The following is a 15,610-nucleotide window of genomic DNA, read 5'->3' as shown; positions in this document are numbered from 1 at the left end:
TACACCAAGTGAGACGTCGTTTGGCATTTACCAGCGTTATGTGTGGCTTATGAGCAGCCGTTCGACCATGAAATCCAAGTTTTCTCACCTCCAACGTAACTGTCACAGTACTTGCAATCACCTGACCGAGATCAAAGTCCGTGAGTTCCGTGGGGCGCGCCGTTCTGCTCTCTCGCAATATCGAATGGCTACTGAGGTCACTAATATGTAGTACCTGGTAGTAGGTGGCATCACAATGCAACTAATTTAAAAAAAAAAGTATGTTTTGGGGGATTTCCGGATACCTTTCATCACATAGTGTATAATGCACTTATAAATGGATTTGTGTCAGTTTTACACAGTGCGTTTAATAATTAACTTCTAAGTACCACATTCAAAATATGTTTAATAGTTACTAATGACTCGCATAGGCTTGGCTTGCGCAGCAGAGTCTTTCAAAGGCAGCAGCCGTGGTATTTACCGTCTGTACTACGCATTTCCCTGACGTAATCCAGCCACTTTCCATGCACTGCTTGTAAGGCAGAGAGGAACGGAGGCCTTCGGTTCGGGGTTTGTTAACGTAGCGGATCAGTGCTACTAAATAGCAAATAAACTTACAGGTCCTTGCTAATATGTAGGGTTTGCACCTTTGTAGCTTCCGTGTAGCTAAAAGTACATTATGTATCGTTATCTTCTTACGAAGAATGGTCTGTTTCCTTTGCTCTCACCAGCACTTATTGGGCATGTAACTCATGTGTAAATAATAGGACTCACCTGGCCTTATCTGGTGTCTCTTGGAGGGGGTCCCCCCCTCCGCCCTATAACGGAGGTTTTGTAACCCTCCCATCTACTTCTAGCGTTATCCCATGTGAAAGCGTAAGAACAGGTTTTGAAACGTTTGTGAACCATATTACCGGTTCGGGACGTGCGTGCCAACCTAGTGTTCACGTAATCGGACTTCGGAAACCACCTAAAAGCCATCACATCTAGATAGGCTAGCACACTAGCCCTCGCCGCTAATCTGCTGGGCGAATTCGGTATGGGAGCGGCGCGCCTCTGCGAATCCTGGAAACAGTGTGCTAAATTCTGCTGTCTCGACACGTGCTTAACCGTCTGAATGAGTCACTTTTATCTGAATTATAAGTTTCTCATTAAATAATTTGGCATCACAATAGAATTCAGCTTCTCAAGAGTCTGAAACATTGCACTGAGATACCAGTCTTCATGAGCTTTGCATTTACTTTTTAAACTGAATTTTACATGCTGCGTTCCTCCTTTTTCTTGCGTAACTATATTGGACTTGCGTTATGCTTCCTGGAGTCGTTAATCTTTAATAAAATTTCCCATTTAAAAAAAGGACCACCTAACTTTTGTAATAGCCCGCCTTTACTTTAACCAGATTCGTTGGACTAGATTTATTCAGTTCCTAATTTTTGTTATTAGATTTAACGGCAGTGAAAAAAATTAAATACTTTTTTCATTTTAATTCTTTCTATTTTTCAGCTTCCACCCCACCAGTAAATCTGAGAATAATCAACGCAACAGAGAACAGCATGTTGGTGGAGTGGGGCATGCCTGATAACATCAATGGACAGCTGAGATCTTTTATCATAATTGTTGAACAGATTGACACACAAGTTAATTCGAATGAATGTTGTGATGATATCCCATTGCAAGATTATCGTGTGTCTTCAGAGGAACCTTCCTACCAATATGAGGTATATGGACGAATGTTACAATCTTTAAGTTGTGCTCTCTTAAAGCATATTTGAGGAATAGGGAGTTGTCTCTTACTAACTAAAATAATTGACGAATACTTGAGGAATAGGGAATTGACTCTTACTAACTACTAACTAGATACGAACTTACTCAAGAAAGAACATAAAATTTCAGGATACAAAAGATACAATCTCAGATCTCTTGGTCTATAACAAATGACAGTGTAGAGAGGGTAGAGTCCCTCAAACCGTTAAATGCGTTAAATAGAAACAACATCACGTGAGCTAGTTCTCAGTACTGGACGACTTTTGTTATTTATTTGTCTAGCGATTGCATCCCAAACAAAGTCACAAAGTTCCAAGCGCTGCTAAAGAGCAGTGCAACTCAAGTAACGCTAGGTACAGAAAGCTTTCTGAAATTTGCAGCAGTGATATTTCTAGAGCAAATCTAATCGTATATCCAAAGGATCATCTAATAGAAAATGGACATAATGTATCCATCGCAGTAGATAAAAAATGCTTGTTCTTTGAGACAGAGATTGAAACTGCATTTGAGACTGTTTGTGCAAGACACAGTATCATCAGTCGACGCAGGCAGACAGATGGTTCCTTCTACAGACAACTAGACATCCTCATGTGTTGTCAAAACTTTTAATGAAAAGCCCACATCACTAGAATGTATGTTCCCTTGTCATAGTCTCATCACCGAAGGACTCTTTTGTCATCCAACATTTGATTACGATGACTTCAATAAGTGGACATCCTAATGAACCTAGGTGATTAATTTGAAAGTTACTTTGAACATATACTTCGGTAGCGCCTCATGATGGAAATGTATGAGGGTGGTTTGGGAAGTTCTTGGAATCACCACGAGAGGTCAGCGCTAGCGCAACGAGTTGTTCACGTGACATTCATATGGACTGTTGGCTGTAAACACGTGCCACGTCAGCGCTCTCGCAAGAGAGCTGTGGCGGTGAAGTGGCTCTGTTGTTCTTCCCGCGTAGTGATTTGTGAAGCTGGAAAAATCGAAAATCGAGCAGTGAGTAAGTACTTCGTAAAGAAAGGTATGAAAGCAAGGAGCATTCATGCTGGTTTCCAGAATACACTGGGGGACTCTGCTCCTTTACACTGAACTGCTTCCAGGTGGAGAAATGCATTTAAAACTTTTCACGAGAGCTTTGATGATGATCAGCGCCGTGGTCAGCCAAGATGTGTCACTACTCCAGAAATCATTTCAAAAGCGCACTAAATATTCACGGAGGATCGCCGATTGAAAGTGCGAGAAACTGCTCTTGCTTGTCAGACGTCATCTGAAAGGGTATATCCCATTTTAACTGAAGAGTTGTTGTTGTTGTTGTGGTCTTCAGTCCTGAGACTGGTTTGATGCAGCTCTCCATGCTAATCTATCCCTTGCAAGCTTCTTCATCTCCCAGTACCTACTGCAACCTACATCCTTCTGAATCTGCTTAGTGTATTCATCTCTTGGTCTCCCTCTACGATTTTTACCCTCCACACTGTCCTCCAATGCTAAATTTGTGATCCCTTGATGCCTCAGGACATGTCCTACCAACCGATCCCTTCTTCTAGTCAAGTTGTGCCACAAACGTCTCTTTTCCCCAATCCTATTAAATACCTCCTCATTAGTTATGTGATCTACCCACCTAATCTTCAACTTTCTTCTGTAGCATCACATTTCAAAAGCCTCTATTCGCTTTTTGTCCAAACTATTTATCGTCCATGTTTCACTTCCATACATGGCTACATACAAATGCTTTCAGAAACGACTTCCTGACACTTAAATCTATACTCGATGTTAACAAATTTCTCTTCTTCAGAAATACTTTCCTTGCCATTGCCAGTCTACATTTCATATCCTCTCTACTTCGACCATCATCAGTTATTTTGCTCCCCAAATAGCAAAACTCCTTTACTACTTTAAGTGTCTCAAATCGTAATCTAATTCCCTCAGCACCACCCGAATTAATTCGACTACATTCCATTATCCTCGTTTTGCTTTTGTTGATGTTCATCTTATACCCTCCTTTCAAGACACTGCCCATTCCGTTCAACTGCTCTTCCATTAGAAATAGAATTACAAATAAAAATTTTATCTGCAAGATGGGTGCCGCGAATCTTGACGGTGGATCAAAAACGCGTGAGAATCGACATATATAAGCAATGTTTGGGCAGTTTCAGGAGAAACGAACAAGATTTTTTGGGCCGGTTTGTGAACACAGATGAAACTTGGATGCACTACTGCACCCCAGAGACAAAACAACAGTCAAAGCAATGGAAACATGCTGATTCTCCGCCACCAAAGAAAGCAAAGACAGCCTTTGACGGGAAAGGTCATGGCATCAGTGTTCTGGGATGAGAAAGGTGTTCTGTTTGTAGATTATGTCCCCACTGGGCAAACAATTACTGGAGAATACTATGCTAACCTCCTGGGAAAATCGCAACAAAAGTTAAGGCATAAAAGGCCACGTTTAGCAAGGAAGAGTGTCATCTTCCATCAAGGCAATGCGCGCCCGCACACATGTGGCGTCGTCATGGAGAAATTACGCGAACTAAGCTACGAATTGTTGCCACACCCGTGTTATTCGCCTGATATGGATCCGTCAGACTTCTATCTCTTCCCAAAACTGCAAAATATTCTTAGTGGATGAAGGTTCACTTCAAACGAAGAACTAATAGCCAGAGTTGACATATATTTTGCAGGCCTGGAGGAAACTCATTTCCGAATGGGATCAAGGCACTGGCACATCGTTGGACCAAGTGAATTAATCTACAAAGAGACTACATTCAAAAATAAAATAGTTTCAGTGATGTAAGTATTTTTTCCTATTCCGTTCTGAGAACTTTTCAAACCCCCCGCTTATTACCCCTAATGGCAGCAAGTAGAGCAGACCATCTAGATGATTTGCGTCTTGAGAGCAGTGCCAGTGACTGTTAGGTAGTTCTTGAGACATTGATTGGTAATTAGAGAGTTCAACTAAAAGATACAAGAAGATTTATATATTTACTAAATTAGACAAAGTGGGAGCAGAGTCATTCCTCAAAGGAGAACTCGAAACATTTTGTTCTGCGCAGGAACATGTAAAAGAAATATGGCTTAGCTGTAGGAAAATTGCTCATCAAGCACTACATAGATAACGTAACAGTTTACGATGGAAGGACCCCTTCATGGTATATAGGACCCATAACGAAACTGACTACAGCACATTAGATGAAATAGAAAGTACAGCACTGTAGGTAGACATTGTAAATGACACGTGTGGTTACATGTAAAAGCTGTCAGTGGCATCCACAATATTATTCAGACAGTTGTGAATGACACAGGAACGGAAGGTAAAGGTAGCGAAGCAAAATCGGAAGTGCTAATTGCGTCGACAACAGTTGATTTAACTGTGAAAAATTCATGAGTACTGTGCCAGTTTAATTTTATCGCCACTGCGAAGATGATGGATACCCATACAGATGTTGGTAAGTATTGTTGGGGAATAGCTGACGTCGTTAAAATTGAACAACTCCTCATAATCTGACGGAATCCCTATCAGAATCCATTCAAATTTGCCGCTAAGTTACTCTCTCGTTTAACCATAGCACGAGGGTAAGTCAATTACTATCAGCAAAGTAGTTATAAAATTTTGTTGTAATCAAATACGGAGCTTACAAGAACATCATTTTTAGACACAGTCTCCTTGCGTATGCCCAGATGGAACGAAGCACAAACCACACTTGTCCAGAATCAACTACCTGAAGTTGTCCAAGAAACCTTCGTCCAGTATCTTCGACACCCGTCCGTTGTGAAATTCAAAAAGAATACCACAACTTTAGGAATTTAAAACTCTGCAACGACAAAAGGCAGAGCTAAGCACTATCTGTCAGCGAATTAAGGGAGCTATAAAGTTTCATTTAGTTGTACATTTGTTCGCTTGAGGCGCTGTTGACTAGGCGTCAGCGTCAGTTGATGCTAAGATGGCGACCGCTCAACAGAAAGCTTTTTGTGTTATTGAGTACGGCAGAAGTGAATCGACGACAGTTGTTCAGCGTGCTTTTCTAACGAAGTATGGTGTTAAACCTGCTGATAGGTGGTGTATTAAACGTTGGTATAAACAGTTTACAGAGAATGGGTGTTTGTGCAAAGGGAAAAATTCTGGATGGCCGAGAACGAGTGATGAAAATGTAGCACGCATCCGGCAAGCATTTGTTCACAGCCCAGGAAAATCGACTCGCGGAGCTAGCAGAGAGTTGCAAATTCCACAATCAACTGTATGGAGAGTCCTACGAAAAAGGTTAGTTATGAAACCTTATCGTCTGAAATTGGTTCAAGCACTGTCTGCAGCTGATAAGATTAAAAGAATCGATTTCTGTGATTTTATCCTTGCTCAAATGGAAACAGATGAATCTTTCGTTTCAAAGATTGTGTTTAGTGATGAAGCAACTTTCCACACTAACGGGAAAGTCAACCGTCACAATGTCTGTATATGGGGCACTGAGAATCCGCGGGAAACAACTCAGTATGAACGTGACTCCCCTAAGGTGAACGTTTTCTGTGCCATTTCAGCCAATAAAGTTTTTGGTCCCTTTTTCTTCGAAGGTGCTACTGTAACATGGCTACAGTATCTGGAGATGTTAGAGAATTGTCTGTTCCCTCAGCTCGAACAAGAAGCACAACAATTCATATTTCAGCAGGATGGAGCGCCACCACATTGGCACTTATCTGTCCGTAACTACCTGAACGTCAACTACCCGAGGCGATGGATCGGCCGCCAGGCAGCCCGTGACAGAGCACTTCATCACTGGCCTCCAAGAAGCCCTGATCTTACCCCCTGCGATTTTTTCTTATGGGGGTATGTTAAGGATATGGTGTTTCGGCCACCTCTCCCAGCCACCATTGATGATTTGAAACGAGAAATAACGGCAGCTCTCCGAACTGTTACACCTGATATGCTACAGATAGTGTGGAACGAGTTGGAGTATCGGGTTGATATTGCTCGAGTGTCTGGAGGGGGCGATATTGAACATTTCTCAACTTGTTTTTGAGTGAAAAATAAAAACCTTTGTAATGATGTATAACAGAAGGTTATATTATGTTTCTTTCTTTAAATACACATTTTTAAAGTCGTGGTATTCTTTTTAAATTCCCCTGTGTTATAACAAATTCTGAGCCCAATGACCTCCATCATGCCAACCACAGAACATCGGTCGAACCCAATTCACGCGTTTCCAGCACAACAGTCGGAAAGTCAGGGATCAAAGCAGTCATGTGGATGCTACGGGGGTCACTCCAAAAGAAATGCACACTATTTTTTTTTTCAAAATCCATCTATTATTCTACATGTTTGAAAGTTTTACAGTGTGTAGATACATCCTTTAGGAACAATATTTTCATTACTCCACATAATTTCCATCTCTCTCAACTGCCTTACGCCATCTTGGAGCCAGCGCCTGTATACCCGCACGGTAAAATTCTGGACCAACCTGTTGGAGGCACTGTTTGGCTGCGTGCACAAGGGAACCATCACCTTCAAACCTTGTTCCACGAAGATAGTCTTTGAGTTTCCCAAAGAGATGATAGTCACACAGAGCCAGGTCAGGACTGTAGGGAGTGCGTTTCAGTGTTGTCCATCCGAGTTTTGTGATCGCTTGCCTCGTTTTTTGACTGACATCGTGCATTGTCGTGCAACAGCAAAACATCCTGCCTTTGCTGATGTGGTCAAACACGACTCAGTCGAGCTTAAAATTTCTCCAGTGTCGTCACATATGCATCAGAATTTACAGTGGTTCCACTTGGCATGATGCCCACAAGCAGGAGTCCTTCGGAATCGAAAAACACCGTAGCCATAACTTTGCCAGCAGAAGATGTGGTTTTGAATTTTTTTTCTTGGGTGAATTTGCCTTATGCCACTCCATTGAGTGCCTCTCCATGTCTGGTGAAAGATGATGGAGCCATTTTTCATCACCTATCACAATTCTTCCAAGAAATTCATCTCTACCATTCTTGTACTGTTACAAAAGTTCGCTGCATACCGTTTTTCTTGTTTCTTTGTGAGCCACTGTCAACATCCTGGGAACCCACCTGGCACAAACCTTTTTTAACGCCAATACTTTCATTATTCTGCAAACACTCCTTCCCCTATCCCAAAATAACGTGACAATTCCTTCACTGTGATGCGTCTGTCAGCAGTCACCAATTCGTTAACTCTCTGCACATTGTCTGGAGTGCCGCTGCGAGGACAGTCCTCAATATTGCCGTGCCCGCTTTCATCACGTAACCTGCTCGCCCACTGATTAACTGTACTGCCATCGACAGCTGCATCTCCATACGCCTTTTTCGACCTCTTGTGGCTGTTTCTCACTGTCTTGTTTTCACAGCACAGGAATTCTATGACAGCACGTTGCTTCTGACGAACGTCAAGTGTGGCACCCATTTTGAAGACGTGCTGTGACGGCGCCACTCACGGGAACAGGTTGAATTAAGTTTGAAAAGAAGCGGGAAGGATGTATCTACTCACTGTAAAACTTTCACACATGCAGAATGAAAACTGTATTTTCACAAAAATTGTCTTCATTTCTTTTGGAGTGACCCTCGTATATCTCTACACATCAAAAAACCTTTGACTCAGTACTCCGCACATGTTTATTAACAAATGTACGATAGCTTAAACCGATATTTGTCCCCTGGCTCAATAGCGATAAATCAGCTTTTTATTCTCCTCGGCAGCTGTGGCTTGAAACTGCTCTGCAGCGTCACAGGTTCATCCACTTACCGTCAAAAATTACTGCTTGGCATTTTCCGTCGATACATCTATGAATAGCAATTTGTAACTAATTTGCATGACTTCTACGTAGTGTGTCATTTTCTATTGTCTAAGACTATTTTCTGTGCTATCATGTCATTGTTGGATGATTTTTTGTTGTTGAAGCCCTAACATCTTAGGCCCTGGTGTGAAGGGCTATTCTTAATTGTAAGATAATATCTCTCTATATCACTGCGGAAGGTGTACTCGTGACTGCAAGAAAACTGACAGAATACTGTGTGGCGCTTTGGGATAATTAACTGTGTAGTGATGACTACAACAAAATTGAGAGATTATTGTGTGGCACTGTGGGATGATAAACTGTGTACTGGTGACTGCAACAAAATTGACAGATTATTGTGTGGCACTGTTTTATAATAAATTGTGTAGTGGTGACTGCAACAAAATTGAGAGATTATTGTGTGGCACTGTGGGATGATAAACTGTGTACTGGTGACTGCAACAAAATTGACAGATTATTCTGTGGCACAGTAGTATAATAAATTGTGTAGTGGTGACTGCAATAAAATTGACAGATTATTGTGTGGCACTGTGGGATGATAAACTGTGTACTGGTGACAGCAACAAAATTGACAGATTATTGTGTGGCACTGTAGTATAATATATTGTGTAGTGGTGACTGCAACAAAATTGACAGATTATTGTGTGGCACTGTAGGATGATAAACTGTGTACTGGTGGTAACAACGACATTGACAGACTATTGTGTGGCATTGTAGTATAATAAATTGTGTAGTGGTGACTACAACAAAATTAACAGATTATTGTGTGGTACCTTGGGATGATAAACTGTGTACTGGTGGCTGCAACAAAATTGACAGATTATTGTGTGGCACTGTGGTATAATAAATTGTGTAGTGGTGACTGCAACAAAACTGGCAGATTATTGTGTGGCACTGTGGGATGATAAACTGTGTACTGGTGACTGCAACAAAGTTGACAGATTATTGTGTGGCACTGTAGTATAATAAATTGTGTAGTGGTGATTGCAACAAAACTGACAGATTATTGTGTGGCACCTTGGCATGATAAACTGTGTACTGGTGGCTGCAACAAAACTGACAGATTATTGTGTGGTACCTTGGGGATGATAAACTGTGTACTGGTGACTGCAACAAAATTTACATATTATTGTGAGGCTCTATGGGATAATCAATTGTGGTGACTCTGACAAAATTGACATATTATTGCATGGTACTACGGGAAAACGCGTTTGACATCGTCTTATAGAAGAAGAAATTTGATAATTTGTAAGTTAATCAAACGTTATGGCATTTCGACGTTTCCTACACTTATCAATTTATCCTAATCCTCTTTATCTGTATTTGACAGGACGCAAATTTTGCCATTGACCTGTGAAATTTACATACTGAAGAAATTGCACTCAGTGTAGAAGCAGACTTTCATAGAGTGGGTCCGGTAACAGTTGATGGAATATGTATAGAAACAGTAGGAGTACTAGCTCCTAACAGTAACGTAACTGTGGGCGAGAAGAATGCTCGTAAACATCTGAATGGGGACAACAGTATTATCATTCTCCCTGCTGACAACGGCGATGCAACAGTTTTGGAATGTGACCCACTATCACACTAAGGTTATGGACATATTATTACTTCAGATATACAGGAAGTGGAGTAATTGACCTTGTGACAATATTCTCAGGAGTCTTGGGTGGTTAATAAACAACTCGTCAGTCAAAGAGGGCGCTCAGCACGATCGAGACGTAATGGGAGGAAATATTTGTCAGTTCTGATGTCGTATCGCTGTTTAACAATCGTTCCGCTTCGCGAAGTGTTGGAGCAACTGAATTGGATTTTTCCTGCCAGGATCTCAGAACTGTTTAAATATTGCATCACGACCATATTATTCAAGTGCGATGATGTATGGCTATTCGAAGCCCGTTTATCACAGTGATAAGAAAACAACAAAACGGGATATGTGGTTTCGTTACGCGGATGTGTTGTTCTTGTGAAGACATCATAGACAACAAATAATTTGTTTTCGTGAGCATCTCAATTGCTTAGATCCAAGTATTCAATTCAGTATAGAGTAGGAGGCAGATGGATGGCCCGCATCTCGTGGTCGTGCGGTAGCGTTCTCGCTTCCCACGCCCGCGTTCCCGAGTTCGATTCCCGGCGGGGTCAGGGATTTTCTCTGTCTCGTGATGACTGGGTGTTGTGTGATGTCCTTAGGTTAGTTAGGTTTAAGTAGTTCTAAGTTCTAGGTGGCTGATGACCATAGATGTTAAGTCCCATAGCGCTCAGAATCATTTGAGCAGATGGAAGACAGATTACGTTTTCTTGATGTGCTAGGCTTCTGCAAAGAAGATGGCATCATGGCTCACACTGTATAATGAAATCGCATGTCCACCGACCGTTATCTACCCTGAGACTGAAATCATCATCCGCGACAAAAAGCGATGTTTTATAGAAACGTCGGTGGATAGAGCGAGGAACACCTGTGAATCAGAGTAGCTGGACACATCTTTTAAGTATCTCACCAATGGATTCCTAAATAACGAATATCTGTATGCAGAAATAACAAAGACGTTAAGATAGACATGAAAAGGTCATAACGAAGTACAAGTGTCTGCGTAGTTCCACGTTTTCCTGACGTTCATAAAATACATTACTGACGGCATAGGAAAGATGGTGAGTAAATTTAATGCTGTAATCTGCAAACCCGTCCGGAAGATACAGGAACACCTTAATTCGGCCAAGGGTGCTCCCAAACCGCTGAAAAAAGCCGGAGTTTGCAGGATACTGCGCAGTTGTGCAGACGTATACTTTGGTACAACTAAAAGATCGGTCGGAAAACAGCTACAACAACACCTGAGCAATTGTAGAAGAGGAGAAACTGAGATAGCAGCTCTTATGGAACATGCTGCGTGACAAAGAGACCACGGGACTCGTTTTGGTAACACTCAAGTACTGGCAGCCACAAGCAAATACTATGAAACACCGTAAAGAAACCCCATAGAAGTCACTAGACACGCTAATAATTTTCATCGGTAAGAGGCCGCTGTGAAGCTAAACGCTACCTTGATTCCGGTGCAGAAGAAGGTGCTTACCATGGGGTGCTAGTAACGACGGACACTGGCCGAATACAAATGGGGTGTTCAGAAAATGTAACGTCGTGAGTCTGCGTGGGAGCAAATGGAGACGAAATTCTGCATCAATTACTAGTGAGGAGAAGCCCCATGTTGGTATTTCCAAAGAAACTTTCATCCCCATAACCTGTTTCTTTACAGTCTAACTGACAAGTCAAATACCAGTTTTCATACATTTAGCTATAAATATTTTTTAATACAATAAATATTTTCTTAAATATTTTCAGCCCCCAAGGGAATGAATTTACGAATACAGTGAATCACGTTACTTTATATTTCCAACACAAAATCCATTTACAAATTTTCATAATTTCGCTTTGAAAACGTTTTCATAATGAAATGATGTCATAAAACATTTCATCCTATATTTCACTCCCTTGGGGGGTCAAATTTCCAAAAATACTGAAACACATACTTTGTTTCATTTTTAACTGAAAGATCAAATACCGCTTTTCATAGCAGTTAAAAATGTTTCAGTAGCTCCTTACTTATTATTCATATGCAAAACAACTTTCGCCCACTATTTTACCCCCTTGCCATTTAATTTCCAAAAATGCTGAAATTCGTACTTTTTAATTCTGTCTGGGAAAATAAACCATAGCTCGATCTTTAAATTGCCTTAAAGGCGCCACATCTTCAACAAGTTTTTCCTTCCCTGTTCAACCCCTATAGGGGTTAAATTTCCAAAAACAGTGCGTATTTCTCTCAATTGTAACTGAGAAGTGAAACAGCAGTTTTCATACATTTTGCTTTAAAATGCTTTCAGAACGAAATATTTTCATAAAACATTTCACCTCCCTATTTCACCCTCTTAGGGACTCAATTTCCAATAACAGTGACATTCATTTTTTCTTGTTTCTAACAGAGGAGCCAAACATAGAGTTTCATAGAATTAGCTTCAAAAAAGATACCATAATGAAATATTTCCACTTCCATCCCTTATTCCACCCCCATACCAGTTGAATGTCCTAAAACAGTGGTACATGTAGTTTTTTGTCTACCCAAGAAGTCAAATGCAAATTTACATGAATTTAACTTGGAGAATATGTCCATAATGAAATATTGCATGAAACACTTTGGTTACTATTTCAAACCCTATAGAGGTCCAATTTCCAGAAACACTTTTTTACTTGTAACCAAGATGTTAAATACCAGTTTGCGTAGATGTAGCTTTAAAACGCCGCTACAACCTCTTACTATGGCAACAGTGAACCATCCATTTCCATGGGAGAAGGAGTCGTTTATATCCAAACTAAAATTAAGGGAACATCCCATAAAAACACAAGGTCCATCGATGAGGGCGTGGGCTGCAACACTCTTCACTGCAATGCGATTTTTCTTCTCTCCTGATGTTGTTGTAAGTTCAATGTTTCCTATGGTCTTGTAGACTGTTGTGCGGGTACGACGATACCTCCTGTACAGCATGGCTAGGCGCCCAGCGGGCAGTGCGGCACTATGCTTTATTATTTTTTCAAATTGTTGCATCCTTGAGTTTGGATGCTGGCACGGGGAATGCAGGAAGTGGATGGTTCACACCAGCTATCGTCCGATGTGAGAACGCTTCTGTACCTGGGTTGGAATCGTTCCCCGACCGAGATGTCATCGCGTACAAGACCTGGCATTGTGGAATAGATGCTTAGTCCCAATATAGACCTATTTATGTATATAGTAATATGGCTTTTACATTGTATACACGCTCCTGTCGTAAAGTTAGTAATGATGAGAAAATACATGTATGGGTAAAAGGACTTGGTGTACTTGCTGAAAGTGACGACCACGGCGGACAGAGCCACCACACCGACGTCATCTGAGACGCCGTCGCAATCTGTTCCACCGCGCGACCGTGGCGCGGGGCGCGGACGGCGGAGGGAGCGGGCCCCGTGCGAAGGGTATTTAAATCGGCCGCCGCCGCGACCGAACCCAGTTCCCCCTGAGCAGCCATAGAGTACGGCTCTCCTTGCCGGCACGTTGACAAGAGCTCAGTCCGTCAGTTCACCTGACGATGGCGACATTTATGATCCCCGAAATATTGTGCCCGTTGGACACTGTAGACCGGCAGTACGCCCGTGGATATTTTGATTCTCAAATACGCCGGGAGAAACTCAAGAATCACACTTTAGTAGTTCTTTTATAATTATTGACTTTCAAAAAGTGTTTCACCTAGCATTTCAGCCCCATATGTGGTTACATTCTCAATAATGCTAAGAAACGTATTTCTTTATTTCTGACCAATAGACGAAATACCAGTTTTCATAGATCTGGCCTCAAAATTGCGTTAATAAATATTTTCAAAAACATATCTGCCACTTTTTCACTCCCTTAGTAGTGGAAATTCGAAAAATACCTTCTTGAGCGATGTCTACAGTAGAAAATCATCCTCCTCTATAAATTTCAAGTTTCTATCCTTAGAGGTTTGGCCTATTCGACAATAAGTCAATGAGTGAGTGGGTCAGTTGAAACATTACCCCTTATATACAGAGGTTATAAGAATAATATTACAGTGATTGTGATCAGTTTGTGACCTCTCATTATAAATGTGACACATTACCACATAAACTGTTGGCAGAATTCCTGAGTGCGATAATGTCTGATTTTACAGTATGAAGTAGTTGCGTTTAAATTACATAACAAATGTCCAGACAAGAAAATGAACCATTTGCCCTCTAGATACTTATTTTTAGGTCAAAAAGTCTTACATTTAATATTCACACTCCCACAGTAATTTAATACAGTTTTTGTTTATGACCTTTTACATAAATATTCATTTAAAGTAAATCTAATCATTAAATCTAAACAATCATCAGCTGTCACGATTAGATGAGGAACTGTGATGGCTTCTTATTGCCTGTAGCTTGTGGAGGATTTATGATTCTGGCACATTTACGTATTTGACTTTTATGAAATCGTCTGTAGCTTTGGAGAGACATAGAGAATTTGGAACGTAGCCTGTTGTAGTCTGTGCTGACATTGTCAGTTTTTGTTAAATACTTCATATGCTGTGAATACTGCAGTGGTTTAAGTGTACAGTACAGTGTAGTATTCATAATTAACTAATGTAACGTACTTATCATTGAATCTTGCATGAAGTTACAATGAACTCACCGAACAGCTGAAATTTTTATGTTGTATTTGGTTTTATTTTATGTTGTTAATAAGAGCTGTAGCGTAGTTTGCATTGGAAAATGTGGCGTTCGCTGTTTTATTCGGTGGTTTGATAATTTATTAATTTGTAAATGAAAATGATAATCTTATTTTATTACATTGAGTAATTAGTAAACAATTTTTGTGCCCGGTAAAGATTTGGTCAAGTTCGTAAAGAACTCCAAGTTAACGTTGTGTTAAAGCGTTGTCTGTAAGTTGTGTAAGTGTCACTAAATCACAGTTCATACAACAGATTCTATACAACTATTGATTATGAAGGAAGCAGTTATCTTCAGCAAAATGATCATTAAAACCACTGAATCACAGCCGCACACAACACTGACGCATGTTACCTGAAACAATATTCTTCATAACTCGTGTGTAATTAATTTCGGCTCCATACATTAACTAGAAATGTTTGTTATAACGATCGTGCTATGAGCACAGTTTTTAAAGAACCAATCTGATTCGAATTATTTTCATTAAAATGAGTTCAGAACCACCGGTGCACATTTATTTTTACACATTTGTATTACGTTCAACATTTATGTCCGCAGAGTTAGGTAATTTGAATTTGCTGCTGAAATAATTGTTAAGATGGTGGCAGACAATTGATAGAGACTTTCTATTGTTAGAACAAATAGGATAAGTATTTTGAAATGCTTATTAAACTTTACTTTCGTATTGTGCACTATTTAGACTTTATCAAGCAAATATTTGATTTTTTTCTAAGGAAAACACAGACAAAAAAACGCGATAGATACAAATCGCTGACGTCAATGGCTGCACCCCTTGCAGCGGAAGGAAATAATTAATACAGATAATGCTCATTGAGTGAGG

The 15,610-nt window shown here is 40.6% G+C and overlaps 1 protein-coding gene across 1 annotated transcript in view; it reads left to right on the top strand.

The window, feature by feature from the left end:
- The window catches only part of LOC126294954 (uncharacterized), a 607,599-nt gene that overhangs the window by 571,816 nt on the left and 20,173 nt on the right, over positions 1-15,610 (top strand). Inside the window, exon 23 of the mRNA XM_049987174.1 lies at positions 1,483-1,697. Coding sequence (XP_049843131.1) covers positions 1,483-1,697 — 215 coding nt within the window. The remainder of the gene's footprint in view (positions 1-1,482; positions 1,698-15,610) is intronic.

The sequence above is a fragment of the Schistocerca gregaria genome, chromosome 11, assembly GCF_023897955.1.
Source record: "Schistocerca gregaria isolate iqSchGreg1 chromosome 11, iqSchGreg1.2, whole genome shotgun sequence".
Classification (NCBI taxonomy): Eukaryota; Metazoa; Arthropoda; class Insecta; order Orthoptera; family Acrididae; genus Schistocerca; species Schistocerca gregaria.
The sequence above is the reverse complement of the archived record's forward strand: the minus strand, read 5'-3'. Positions and strand labels throughout refer to the sequence as shown.